The sequence below is a fragment of the Anser brachyrhynchus genome, assembly GCF_964034855.1.
Source record: "Anser brachyrhynchus genome assembly, chromosome: 24".
NCBI lineage: Eukaryota > Metazoa > Chordata > Aves > Anseriformes > Anatidae > Anser > Anser brachyrhynchus.
Window position 1 is genome coordinate 4,032,567 of NC_137717.1, and position 13,582 is coordinate 4,046,148.

The 13,582-nt window shown below is 53.4% G+C and overlaps 2 protein-coding genes and 1 long non-coding RNA gene across 16 annotated transcripts in view; 2 read left to right on the forward strand and 1 right to left on the reverse strand.

The window, feature by feature from the left end:
- ARID1A (AT-rich interaction domain 1A) overlaps nucleotides 1-3,943 on the forward strand; it is a 61,033-nt gene extending 57,090 nt beyond the window's left edge. For all 3 annotated transcript variants that reach the window (XM_080567202.1, XM_080567200.1, XM_080567201.1), the window contains 2 exons: nucleotides 17-147; nucleotides 994-3,943. In XM_080567202.1, the coding sequence (XP_080423328.1) occupies nucleotides 17-147; nucleotides 994-2,718 (1,856 nt within the window). In that variant the 3' untranslated portion in view covers nucleotides 2,719-3,943. The remainder of the gene's footprint in view (nucleotides 1-16; nucleotides 148-993) is intronic.
- Nucleotides 3,631-5,943, reverse strand: LOC308182519. The gene is made up of 2 exons (XR_013941851.1): nucleotides 5,833-5,943; nucleotides 3,631-5,279 (listed from the first exon to the last, which is right to left on the reverse strand). It is a non-coding gene; the product is annotated as an uncharacterized lncRNA (long non-coding RNA).
- On the forward strand, nucleotides 5,270-13,511 carry PIGV (phosphatidylinositol glycan anchor biosynthesis class V). Of its 12 annotated transcripts, none has more exons than XM_080567257.1 (6): nucleotides 6,270-6,365; nucleotides 7,046-7,255; nucleotides 9,288-9,549; nucleotides 9,850-10,008; nucleotides 11,205-12,362; nucleotides 13,090-13,511. In XM_080567257.1, the coding sequence occupies exons 3-6, from the start codon at nucleotides 9,511-9,513 to the stop codon at nucleotides 13,396-13,398; spliced, it is 1,665 nt and encodes a 554-aa protein (XP_080423383.1). In that variant the 5' UTR covers nucleotides 6,270-6,365; nucleotides 7,046-7,255; nucleotides 9,288-9,510; the 3' UTR covers nucleotides 13,399-13,511. The 12 variants fall into 12 exon arrangements, with proteins under 12 accessions (XP_080423379.1, XP_080423380.1, XP_080423378.1 ...); XM_080567258.1 differs by having other exon boundaries at nucleotides 6,298-6,365; nucleotides 7,149-7,255; XM_080567259.1 differs by lacking the exon at nucleotides 6,270-6,365 and adding an exon at nucleotides 6,419-7,045 and having other exon boundaries at nucleotides 7,149-7,255.
- Nucleotides 13,512-13,582: the final 71 nt, after the last annotated feature.

Below are 13,582 nucleotides of genomic sequence, written 5' to 3' on the forward strand. Positions count from 1 at the left end.
TGTGTTTATGTTACAGGAACTCCTGAAGCCTGGAGAGTGATGATGTCTCTGAAGTCCGGGCTGCTAGCTGAAAGTACGTGGGCCTTAGATACCATAAACATCCTGCTCTATGATGACAACAGCATAATGACCTTCAACCTCAGCCAGGTGGGTGCAGATGCTCTCTGATGCAGGTCTTTGAAGTGCTAATTTGGTACAGTTTTCTGTCAGTGAGATAGCAAAAAGCAGCTCCTGCCCTCGTAGGACCAGACTCCCAGGTGTCCTTCTACCTGTGGAGGTCTGAAGAGTGCACCAGGTCCGGGAAGCTGTGTGCTGATTACTCACTGGCCTGTTTATTTACATTTTGTTGGCGTGCAAGTGCGTGCTGTCTCCTCTCTGGTGAGACGCATTGCCTCTAACACAGAGGGGAATATTCCTCTAAAACAGAAAGGGGAAAGGTGGGGAGGCCAAAATGGGCTTTGTAGCGAGGTCACTATGAAGGGCTGGAGGTTGTATGTTCTGGCGTTGATGGCTTTTCCCTCCAGCTCTGTCTTTCCCCCTGGGTCAGTGCGCAGCAAGGCCTGGGTGCCAGTCCAGAGGGACCAGCCTGTCTGTTAGTTTCCACATTGCCTACGTGGCTGTCGTAGAAACCATTCCACAGTCCCCTAAAGGCTGTTTAGCTTAGCATTGCCCTTCTCCTTCCTGTGTTTTAACCAGAGAGGAAAGGGAACCAAGAGCCCACATATGTTTGCACAGGTATGTGTGTGTGGAGTTGGGCGGGTTGGGTACTGACAGTCAGTGTCTGTTTTCACATTGTTCTTTTCTCAGAGGATGGAAAGCTCTCTATTGCAAACAGTTTACTTGCCAGCATGAAAAGATCCCGTTAATTAACAGCGCTGCTTAAGTTCTTTGCCCTTTATGCACTGCTTTCCCAGTTGCTCATATTGGCCTAAGTTGTTTTCTGATCACTGTTCCCTTCCTTCCTTCCCCTCCTGTTTTTCTCCTCCCTCGTAGCTGCCAGGCTTGCTGGAACTCTTGGTGGAGTATTTCCGGCGCTGCCTGATCGAGATCTTTGGAATCCTGAAGGAATACGAGGTGGGAGACCCGGGGCAAAGAACACTATTAGATCCCGAAAGGTTCTGCAGATCTTCATCTTCCTCTCATGAAGAAGGGGAGGAGGATGACGAACCACAGAGCGTGAACTGTGAGGAGGAGGAAGAGGATGAGGAAGAGGAGGAGGCTGCATTTTCAGGCAAGGACAAAGTACCTCTAGAGAGCAGCGAGGAGAAACTAGTTAGTAAATTTGACAAGCTTCCAGTCAAGGTCGTGCAGAAAAATGACCCGTTTGTGGTAGATTATTCAGACAAGTTGGGGCGAGTGCAGGAGTTCGACAGTGGACTGCTGCACTGGCGGATCGGTGGCGGAGATACCACCGAGCACATTCAGACCCACTTTGAGAGCAAGATGGAGCTACCTTTGACTCACAAACGAGCTTCCTGCAACTCTGTCTTGAGGAAACGTTCAGCAGCTGAGAGCAATCTGAGCACTAGGGAAGGAGAGACCCTTCCATCTGACAGCTCCTCGGAGAAGAGGATAACTGCCACCATGGACGACATGCTTTCGGCACGTCCCGGCTCCCTGTCAGGGGAGGAGGAAGAGGTCAAAGCTTCAGAAACCGCGAAGGAAAGCGGCAAGTTTCCATTTGGCATTAGTCCAGCTCAGAGCCACAGAAATATAAAAATTCTGGAGGACGAACCTCACAGTAAAGACGAGACACCTCTCTGCACCCTCCTAGACTGGCAGGACTCTCTGGCGAAGCGCTGCATCTGTGTCTCTAATATCATCAGGAGTTTATCGTTTGTGCCGGGCAACGACTTTGAAATGTCTAAACATCCCGGGCTGCTGCTGATTCTAGGGAAACTGATTCTCTTACACCACAAGCATCCAGAGCGCAAGCAGGCACCCCTGACCTACGAGAAAGAGGAGGAGCAGGACCAAGGGGTGAGCTGCAACAAGGTGGAGTGGTGGTGGGACTGCTTGGAGATGCTGCGTGAAAACACACTGGTCACGTTGGCCAACATTTCTGGCCAGCTGGACCTCTCCCCTTACCCGGAAAGCATCTGTTTGCCTATCCTGGATGGACTCCTCCACTGGGCGGTATGTCCATCAGCAGAGGCCCAGGATCCCTTTCCAACGCTGGGGCCAAATGCTGTCCTCTCCCCTCAGAGACTGGTTTTGGAAACACTCAGCAAACTCAGCATCCAGGACAACAATGTGGATTTGATTCTTGCAACTCCCCCCTTCAGTCGCTTGGAGAAGCTGTACAGCACCATGGTGCGTTTCCTTAGTGACAGAAAGAACCCGGTGTGTCGAGAGATGGCTGTGGTACTACTGGCCAACTTGGCACAGGGGGACAGCCTGGCAGCAAGAGCGATTGCTGTGCAGAAGGGCAGCATTGGCAACTTGCTGGGCTTCTTGGAGGACAGCCTGGCCGCCACGCAGTTCCAGCAGAGCCAGGCCGGCTTGATGCACATGCAGAACCCACCCTTTGAGTCGACGAGCGTGGACATGATGCGCCGAGCTGCTCGGGCGCTGCTCGCCCTGGCCAAGGTGGACGAGAACCACTCGGAGTTCACGTTATACGAGTCGCGGCTGTTGGACATCTCCGTGTCGCCTTTGATGAACTCTTTGGTTTCACAAGTTATTTGTGATGTACTGTTTTTAATTGGCCAGTCATGACAGCTGTGGGATCCGAGACCCTGTGTGCGTGTGCGTGAGTGGAGAACTTAGAAACTGACTGTTGCCCTTTATTTATGCAAAACCACCTCAGAATCCACTGTCTGCCCTGCGCTGTCCTGCTTCTCCCTTGGGGAAAGATGTCCCCAATCCCTCTCCCCTTCCCCAGCCCTTCAAATTTGTCCTGAATCCCTTATTAAAGGAGACAAAGTTCTGTCTACATAGAAGACTTTTTTTTATTTTAACCAAAGTTACTGTCGTTTACAGTGAGTTTGGGGAAAAACGACTTGCCGTGTTATCACATTGACAGGCACCACTTTCATAACTGTTTTTAATGGTAAACTCTGAAGGACAAAAGTGACTGCTGAACTCTGTGTGGTTTATTGTTGTACATTCACAATCTTGCAGGAACCAAGAAGTTACCAGTTGTGAACAGACCTTGTCCAAGGGAGGCCTGTGCAGTAGCGTGTAGAACTTCATGTACTGTACACCTTAAACTGTAAACATACTGTAATAATGTCTCACATGGAAAAAAAAAAACGCTGGATCAGCAGCAAGCTGTAGTTTTTAAAAATGTTTTTAGTTAATGTTGAGGAGAAAAAAGGCTTTTCCCCCAAAGTATCATGTGTGAACCTACAACACCCTGACCTCTTTCTCTCTTCCTCCTTGATTGTATGAATAACCCTGAGATCACCTCTTAGAACTGGTTTTAACCTTTAGCTGCAGCCTGAATGCTGCCACGTGTGTATATATATATGACGTTGTACATTGCACATACCCTAAGATTCCTTGCAGTTTTGTCCCCCTCTCCCTACCCCTTTATAGTATGACGAGTTAACGAGTTGATGACCTGCAAAAGCGAGACACAATTATTTAATCTCTTGCCAGACATCCCTCCCTGGAGGATGCTGTACAGGTCTCTGTGTATAAAGTCATTGCTGTCTCAGCAGCCAATCAACTTATAGTTTATTTTTCCTGTTTTTGTTTTCTTTCTAATCGAGGTGTGAAAAAGTTCTAGGTTCAGTTGAAGTTCCTGATGAAGAAACACAATTGAGATTTTTCAGTGATGAATTCTGCATATTTGTATTTCAGACGATGTAGCTAAAAACTTGATGTAAATTCCTCCCTTTTTTCCTTTTTTGGCTTAATGAATATCATTTATTCAGTATGAAATCTTTATACTATATGTTCCACGTGTTAAGAATAAATGTACATTAAATCTTGGTAAGATGTTTGTAAGGGTTTTTTTTATTAGCAGGAAGGGGAGTTGACTTCAGCGCTGTCAGGTCTTGTAGACACAGCGTTGCAGGCCAGCTCTTCCTTACCACGTGGCGCTGAGGCCTCAGAGGTCCTACCCGGGCCTGCAGCTTGTTTGGCAGAGTGTGAGGATAAGAGTCCCGTCCTGCTCTAGAGACTCAGATGCTGTGTGGTCTGGCTTCCCGTTCTCTGGCTTTCCGTTCTCTCTTTGGCTTGTGTTCCTTGTGCTCCAGGAGAGGGAATTTGCAGCGTGAGGTGAAGCTCTGGTAGTGCAGGGCAGATGCTGAGTTCTCAGGGTGAAAAAGGATGTTGCTCAGAAGGGAGGCAGTTCCCCGTCAGTGCTCTGAGATGGAAAATTGTCATTCCCCTCGCATTTTTCACATTTTCTTGGAGCCATGATGTGGACTCTGACTTCCTTCAAAGGACGGGGTTTTCCAGTGAACAGCGTTCTGGTGCCCTTCAGCAAACAGCCAGAGTTCAGGCTCTTCATGTGCAAATCTGCACGTTTTCATGGGTTAGTAAACGGATATTTTATTTAGCCTGAAGCTTTATCCTCAAATGATAATAGTAGCGGGCTATCTAGAACTGCACTGAGCTCATTTAAGCAAAAGAGTTAAAGGAGAGGTTTTTCTGTAGGCAAACATAATTTTTGTTCAAAAGATCGCCTTGTTTTACCTCCCTACTCCTCTATGAAGCTCGCAGTTCCGAGAGCCCTTAGCTGTATTCCTTAAACTTTAGATTTCTGGGAATAATTGTGGCAGAATCAAACAGACTATTCTGAGATGTTTGTTTATCAGGAGGAGTTGCAGGAACTCTTCCTCCTTTTGCCTGGCTGGGGAAAAGGAGAGTCCTTAAAATGCATTTCTTCAGAGGAAAGGAATGGTGCTGGGCTTCTTTGGCTTTAAAAAATACTGAATGGAAAAAACAAGTGGTGAGATACGAATTCTGCTGGACTTTGCTGATCTGTGACAGTGTTGTTGGTTTAAAGCCTCCTTCTCTGATAATTTCATTCTGTATTCCAGGAGCTTTGTTTAATCTGATTAATGTAAAAATCTTATTTGTTCATTTTTTTTAAACAGAAAGGACCTCAGCAGCAGGGCTGAAGAAGGTAACGTTAACAGCTTTTGTACAGCTTCTGTGTTCATGTTATGGTGAATTTGAGTGAGTGATGCATTTGGGAGAAAGAAGTTGCATGTGGTGATACCAACTAACCATTTTACCAGTATTACACAACCAGTTGATCCAAGGGGAGTAATTCCGCTCCCGCAGTGCCTGTGTGTGTGCAGACCCATGTACCTCCTGCACTTCTAAAATGGTTAAAAGAAAAAAAGCATGGATGAGAGATTAGTAAAATGAGAATAAGCAGTGTTCACAGTTTGTAATTAGGGACTGTTTGGAGAGCCACACCTGACCTAAGCCTCCACTTGGCTGCACAGAATGCAAATCCTGCGCTCTGATCTGATTTGTACCCCAAGCTTTCCATTTCTGCAGGCGCTCCTTAAAATGCCTTTCTTTGACCCAGACAGCTCCGTGGTTTTCCTTTTTTTTTTTTTTTTTTTTTTAACCAGCAAGGGAGAAAACTTGAGTTTTTCCCAAGTCCGAGCCCCAGGTTACAGCACTGGGGGCTCTCCCCTGGGACTCTGGCAGCAACCTCAGCCCTCAGAAGATGAAGCTGGGCCCACGCCACGCATGGCAGCTGCTCCTGGCCTGGCACCGGTGCCACCAGTCCCCCAGCGCCAGCTGCCTTTGGCGAAAGCCAAATTCGAAGCCTCCGTCACCACACGGATGAGGTCTTGAGGGAAACCTGCCCCCCCCCCCTCCTAATAGTAAGTAATTAGTGTAATAACGCGTGCTTATTACCAGCCTATTGTTGCGTGCTGTTGCCTAATGCGTTTTGGCAAGACCTGCGCAGGCCGTGCCCTCTGCCCCAGCCCCGGAGGATGAAGAGGAGGAGGAGGAGAAGGAGGTGAGGTGGGCACGGCGGTGAGGGGGGCACCCTGAGGGCTCCCCCAGCTGGGCTGGGGGCTTGGGACCCTCTGCTGCCTGAGGGGGCACAGGGAGGGAGCCGCATGTCTGTTTAACGTTTTTTTTTTTTTTAATTTTTATTTCTTTTATTTTTTCGACACTAAGGCTGGAGGCTGCCCTGAAGCCCGCAGCGAGGCCTCCGCTACCAGGCCGCTCCCGCTGGGCTCGCCTCCGCCGCCTCCCCCGCCCTTATCAAAGATGGCGCCGCCCCTCCCTTCCCTTCCACTTCTTCACCCCCCCCCAGCGCCACGTGACGCGCGCAGCGCCGGATGGGGGGCGTGGCCGGAAGTGCGCGCGTGCGTTCGTGTCGGGAGGGGGCGGTGGCGGCGGGATGGAGCCGGCGCGGGAGCCGCGCGCTGGGCGCTCAGGTGGGGGCGGGGAGGGGCCGGGCGGGGAGGGGCGGGGCCTCGCTCGGGTTGGCCACGCCCCCTAATGCGGGGCCACGCCCCCCGCGCTGCCCCCTGAGGGGCCGGAGCCGCCCCCGCCCCCCCCCCGGTGGGGCTCCGGGAGCGGGGCCGGGGGCTCGGGGGGCTCCGGGGGGGCTCCGGGCTCGGTTCTGAGGGCACGGACCGGGGCCAGAGGGACGGAGCGGGCCCCGGGGGGCCTCCCGAACCCCCAAGCCGGGTGAAGGGGCCGGGGGGCCGGGCACGAGCTCGCCTTCGTGTCCTGGGAACCTCCAGCGAGGCGTTTGCTCCTGATTTGGGCCAGAAAAAAGCCGAGTTTTGCTCCGTTTTTAGGCTGAATTCGCTGCTGGTTTCCCAGCCGAACGCTGGGGCCGGCCCTCGAGAGGCCTCATGAGTAAAAGAGGCAGGGGAGGGCCACGAGGCTGTGCCCCCGGGGTTGGCTCGGGGCGCTGACCGGGCGCCGTGCGGTGACCCCCTCACGAACACGGCGGTGGTTTTTGTGCCAGCCGGGCGCTTATTTGGTGCTCTGGCAACGGTAATTGCACCAGCCAGGCACTTATTTGGTGCTCCGGCCGCCGCTGGAGCCTCCTCGAGCTGCAGGCCGTGTCCCGAGCGAGGGGGAACAGCTCTGCTCTCCCTCCCAGGTCAAACCCCAGGCGAGGATCGGGGCCCTCAGACCCGGCGAGCGCAGCCCCCCCGTCAGCGTGCACGGAGCAGGACCTTATCGCAGGACTTTATCCTTTGCAGGATTTTATCCTTCCAGTGCGTAGGGCAGCAAGTTGCAGGCGTAGAAACAGGGAAGCGACCCGGGCACGTTCTCACGCTCGCTTCGTCACGGCGTGCTCAGACCCAAGGTAAATAAACGCCTGGCAGCGGCGGCGTTGGCTCTGTCGGCTCACGCCGGGAGGTCCGGGTACGTTCTGAGCCAGCGTAGACGGCGTGCAAACACCTGAGCTGTCACAAAGGGCCCAGCGGGTAGGAACGTGCCCGTTTCTTACACCATTTTGCGTTCAGATCCAGCGTGAGCCGTGCCGGGGCCGCAGGCACCAGTAGCAGAGCAAGAGAGGCTGTAGCGACCCTACGGGGCTGTAGCGGCCCGTAGGACAACCTAGCTTGCAGAAACAGGCCTAAAAAATCAGGGGTTACGGAAAGCAGTCTTTCCCCCCTCTGAATATTGGTTAAAACAACTTTTTAAATACACCTGGAGCATCTCTTGAACCTGACGGCAGGTGAGAGGAGCACCGAGAGGTGCCCAAACTTCTGCTCGGCGTTCCTGGGATGCAGAGGAATAGGTTTCGGCCGAGGAACCCCGTAACCTCTCCAGGAACCGATGGCCGTGCTGTGCAGAGGGAGGAAATGCCTTTGTAGCGAGTGCCTGCTGCCACCGGGTGGTAACCGGTCTCCACTGCATTTGTACAGGCCTTGCCGAGCTCTTATTTTCGTGCACGCGATAATTTACCCAGTGTCTAATTCGTTCACGTTCGCGTCCTTTTTTTAGCATAGTTTCCAGAGCGAGCAAAACGGGATTCGCATCTGAGAGCAAAGAGCCGGGTGGGAGCGCAGAACGTGGAGAGAAACGCGTCCTTAACGAAGGCTGCATCTTTTCCTACTGAAATGTTTTTAACCCGCTTTCTGCCTTTTGGTGTCTCTTTTTTTCTGTTCGTGCAGGTGCTCTTTTAAGCGGCGCTTTTTGGGGCAGAGGCATGCCAGCTCTGACACTGTTCTCTCCCAGAATGGTGCTTGTGGGCTGCAGCTTTTTGTAGATGTCGTTGCTTTCTGTTACAAGGTGTGCTGCATCGTGACAGGAGCAGGCTTTTTAAAGCTGTTTGCTTTGAGCCTTCTTGGCACATTCACGCTAGGTTTTTTCTCTGCTTTAAAAAAATATATTTAAAGTGCTTGGACAATTTTTGCCTCTCTGCTTTAATAGGATTTGCAGCTGTGAATGCGCTTTAATAGAATTTACAGCTGGGCTGAAGTATCCCCTCTCTTAAAATAACATTGCAGCTTCGTGATTCAGGAGAATGTGCCTCCCACTAGCTGCTTTGTCTGTAGCTGTGAACGCTCTGGAGCAAGAGGAGAATATGAGCAAAACCAAAACTTTTGTATGTGGCAAAATAGGAAGCATAACCCTGTGGTTCAGGACTGGAGCTATAAATGAGTGCACTCGGGTCTTGTTTTTTTTTTTTTTTTTTGGCTTTGCCAGTGCCCACATGCCCACATGCAGCTTTTAACCTGCCAGTTTTTTCTGTCATTAAAATGGGAATAGGAAAACCTCAGAGCGTTGTTGGATCATCAGGTGATCGTTCTGGGGATCTTTACGTCCTGTCGCGCACTGGATTAGAAAGATGGCAGGTGGGAAATGGTGCAGGATGTGGTGTCGTTGGAGCCCAGAGAGAGCTGCGGGTCTTCTGTTTCTCAAACTGAAAAGCAGTTGGTGGCTGGGGAACCAACGGAAGAAATGTGTTATCTTTAAAAAGCTGCATAACAGATACTGCCTGCCTTTGTGGCTCCGGGCCAGCAGTTTTCAGAGCTGGTCCCAGAATGTCAATCCAGAACGTACAGAAAAGAAAGCGGCGAGACTCTGCAAAGTGTTTTAAATCTTGCAGGTAAGGTTTTCAGGGAAGAGATGGAAGAGAGCCACCTCGGCATATGCAGCTTGCTTGACAGGCAGATGCCCTCGCTCTGGAGAGCAGGACCCCTGCCAAAACGTTGGGAGATTGCAGGTGGAGAGGGTGGCGTTACGCAAGTGTCACGTCCTGAAGACGCTGCCTGCGATGGAGGGAAGCGGTGGGGGAAGCCTGCCTCTTCTTCAGCGTGCCCCGAAGGAGCTTGTAGGGCCGTGCAGTGAAGGCAGCCTGCAATAACGCAGATTTTTCTGATTCCCAGGAGCAAGCTCTGGGCAGGGAGCAGGCGAGAGCCGAGCGTGCCTGGCAGCGCCTGACCGACTAGGAGCCCGCTGGCAAAGTGCTCGCACGGATGTTACGCTCCGAGTCCATGTTTTAGTTCTGTCTCCAGTCCAAAAAAGGTTTAAATCCCATTGAACACGTTGGAACTAGGATGTGTGCGTAGATGCTTGGCTGAGCTGTGGCTGGAGCCGCTGGTGATTCTGATGAGGCAGGCGGTGAGGAGGCCAACGAGGCTGCTTCAGGTATTTACACTGGCCTGGTCAGAAATGCGCTGAGGGGGAACACGTTACAGCCTCTCTTCCTCTGCATCCTAGCCAAGGTTGAGAAGTCAGGGATGTTTTTTTTTTAAAAATTTATTTTTAGGAACAGTATCAAAGAAGCCTTCTGTCATCTCTCAGATCCGTGAGCTCTTCATACGTGACTTTCTTGTTCACAGAGAGTCGCAGCCCTTTGAAATACCTGATAGTAAATAAAGGTGCATAATTTACAAACACGGCTGAAGCCAGAAATAACTTTTTGTCTCTCTGCTCTCTGTTTATCAGTTCAGGTTTCCAAAACCAGAGGGAGAACTTCCTTGGCATCAGGGAGCTACTGAGGCAGCTTTCAAGCTTGGAATGGAGCTGGTGAACAGACAGGATCCCTACCTCCGAGAGGTCGTGCGGTCTGCAGTGTGCTGCAGAGCCCTGACGCTTCTGCTGCAGGCAAGTCTGATCCTGAACCGAAGGTGCTGCAGTGTCTGTTGTTCGCTGCTCAGAGGCTTCTCTCCCTGGCACCACCTGGTGCGCCACGAGCTGGCTGCTCCTGTGGGGCTGGGAAATCACCTTCCCACGTGGAGAAGCAGGAGGCCAGCTGCATCCAGGGAGGCAGGTTGCTGTTAAGTAAAATTACAAATGTTTCCTGCTAACTTACCGTGTTTTCATGCTGCTGTTGCAAGAGGCGGGTTTGGCAGCGCGAGGGGCTGGTGGGTCTGTTTATCCGCAGAACAGGAACAGTGATCTCCTCCTGCACGTTCCTCCCAAGTCTCACTTCAGAGACATCCTCCTCTGAGTGTGGGGTAGCTCAGTTGCTCTTGGTCTGCTCCGTCCTAGCTGTGTGTGCGCCGAGGCAGCCAGCGGAGCCCAGCTGTAGCCACGGCCCTTGCGAAGCAAAACCAGCCTGGGAAACGTCCCCGGGAGCGGGCCAGCGGCCAGCAGACCGTGGCAGCCCGGTCACCGCTGTGTGGGCTGAGCGGGGCCATCGGCAGCGATGATGGACTCTGTACTGCAAATGCCAGAGGCCCGCTTTGTCCAGCTGTGTGCTTCATTGTAAAACATCGCCTTTGTAGGACCGTTAGTCCCGATTTGTTTAGTGTGGCCCTTTCTCTTTTCTCTGCCGATGCTGAATCCTTTGCCAAGGAGTCATCCCAGTCTCCACGTAGTAAACTGCAGAACTTGCGTTTGGGGGAGCTGTTCTTTTCAGAAACGTGTTTTCATTTGTCTTCCGCATCAGTTTCCTCTGGGAAAATCTTTTCTTGAGTTCTGTCTCCTCTTCCTTGCACATCAGCTGGGACAGGAACGCCAAATTCAGTAGCAAAGGAGGCTTGCCAGTGCTGCAGAGGCAGCTGGTGTGAGCACCTGCAGCTAGATATGCCCGAGCATGGCACTGAGCCTTTCCTTATCCAATTCCACAGGGATTCTTGCTGGATATTTTCAGTTTTACTCAATTCAGCTGTAAATGCCCCAAAACAGTCTGTACTTTTTCACGGTCTTACAGGCACTCCTGCTGGAAAGCCCGTTAGCCTGTCTTCTGTGCTGCTCTCGTCTCCTTGAAACTCCAAATTCCTCCTCCAGCTCGGTGCTTTCAGCAGGATACAAGAGGCTCTCTGCCGGACTCCAGCCCTCTCTTCTCCTCCTTCCAGGCCGTGTTCGACCTCCTGATCCCGGACCACGCTGCGGATGCCTTCTCCCCGCCTCGACTGCCCGAGCCTGGCACGTGGGACGTGCTGGCGGAGCGGCTGCTGGGAGGCCTGGCGCGCTGGGACGCCGAGCACTTCCTCTTCATCGCCGAGCGGGGCTACCTGTACGAGCACAACTGCGCCTTCTTCCCTCTCTACCCCCTCAGCCTGCGTGCCGTGGCCGAGGGGGCTCTGTGGCCCCTGCAGCCGCTGCTGCGTTTGCGGAGCCGCCTGCTGCTCTCGGCCGTCCTTCTCAACTCGCTCTTCTCCGTGCTGGCCGCCGCTGCCCTGTACGAGCTGGGCTGTGGCGTGCTGCGGTGCCGCAGGGCGGCCTTCCTCGCCGCCCTTCTCTTTTGTATCAGCCCTGCCAACGTGTTCATGGCAGCTGCTTACTCGGAGAGCATGTTCGCCTGCCTGGCGTTCGGCGCCATGTGGCGACTGGAGAAGGGGCAGAGCTGGCTCAGCGCCCTGCTCTTCTCCCTCGCCTCTGGCGTGCGCGCCAACGGGCTGGTCAATGCCGGCTTCTTCCTCTACTCCTGCGCTAAGTGCTTCGCCCTCCGGTTCCAGGTGGGCTCAGGACCAGGAAGGACGCTCTCTCCTTTATGGAGGCAGCTCCTTAGCGTGGCGTCTTCAGCGGTTGTGACGTGTGCCGGGATTTGCCTGCCTTTTGTTTTATTTCAGTATTACGCCTACGTGAGGTTTTGTGGCCCTGGCACCGGCCTGGAGCTGGATGTCCCCAAGCCGCTGCGGCAGCTGGCTCTGGACAAGGGCTATCATCTGGCAGCCACGAGCGGGGTTAAACCCACGTGGTGCTCCCAGCGGTTCCCTGTGGTCTATTCCTATATTCAAGATGTTTACTGGAACGTAGGCTTTCTAAGGTATTTTGAGCTCAGGCAGGTACCAAATTTCTTGCTTGCTTTGCCTGTCACGTTTCTGGGCTTCTGGGCTGCCGGGACCTACGTCGTTGCAAACCCTCGGCACTGCCTGACTCTCGGTCTAGAGAGAAGAAAGGATGAACAAGAGGGTAAACCAAGAGCTGGATTTTGCTGCCCCGCTGTCTTTGTGTACGTGGTCCACGCCACGGCCCTGCTGCTCTTTGGATTCTTCTGCATGCACGTGCAGGTAGGGCCTTCGGAGCAATGCAAGCGATTTCTTACAGGGAGCGTGGGGCGGTGGCTGAGGGCGGTTGGTGGCAGTCCCAGCTCAGTGGTGTTGCAGCTGCAAAACAAAAGCTTTCCCTCTCCCATTTTGGAGCTGCTTCCAAAGCCATCCGGCACCTGCTGGGGAGTTCCCAAAGGGTTTCCGGGTGCTCGGTGTGCGAGGATACCGGGACTGATCAGAGGGACCGGCTGCTGGTGGCTGGCGTCTGACGTGCCGCTCGCCCAGGAGCCGGGTCACCGTCCTGCTGGGCTGAGTCCAGCGGGTGGCAGCGAGAGGACTCAGAGCCTGGGCCAGCCCTTCAGAAGTGCTTCAAGGTCTTTTTAGCGGCACTCAGTGCAGGGGTTTTCACAGGAAAATTAATTGAGGAGTGAGACTTGGATCTCCTCTGCAGCTGCTGTCACAGTTCCCGAGCGCGGCTGTGACAAAGATTTCGGTGGCAGTCCCCGTGTTTGTCCAAAACCCGGCGACCGCTTGGCCGCTCACAAGAACATCTTAATAAATAAAGCAGCCTGGAGCCGAGTTGTTTTGTTGCGAGTGCAATAAATTCCAGCACCGCAGCCCGGGGCTGTATTTCTTCCCCTTTATCAGCAGCCTGTTGGAGGCAGATGGATCGCGCCTTCCATCGCTCGCGGTCGGGGTTGCTTGGGGCCAGTCCCACGGCTTACGGGATTCTCTCTGTCTCTTCCAGGTGCTCACCAGGTTCCTCGGCTCCTCCAGTCCCGTCCTCTACTGGTTCTCGGCCCACCTGCTGCAAGAACACGAGCGCTGGCTCTGGACTGAAGGCGCTGCCGGGCAAAGCGCGGTGCCTCCCCCCAGGGGGTCGGCGCTGGGTGCGTCGCCCGGCTCCTGCGGGACGGGGGCTGCGGCAAACCCCCTGCTCAGGCTGCTGCGGAGCTACCCCCTCGCGACCCCCCGCAGCAAGTGCGTCCTGGGCTATTTCCTGGCCTACTGGCTGCTGGGGCTGGCTCTGCACTGCAACTTCTTGCCTTGGACGTAGGCAGCGGCTGTGGCTCTGTGTCTGCACAGGCTGCAGAGGGGGCGGTCGGCATAGAAACTCAATTTTTGTATTTAAAAAAAATAAAAAAAATGCAGTGTGGTGCTGCTGCTTGGTTGCTGCTTGGTGACTGAGCTGTGCTTCCTGTGATCCTGGGGGATCCAGGGCATCAACTGAGGGATCTGGG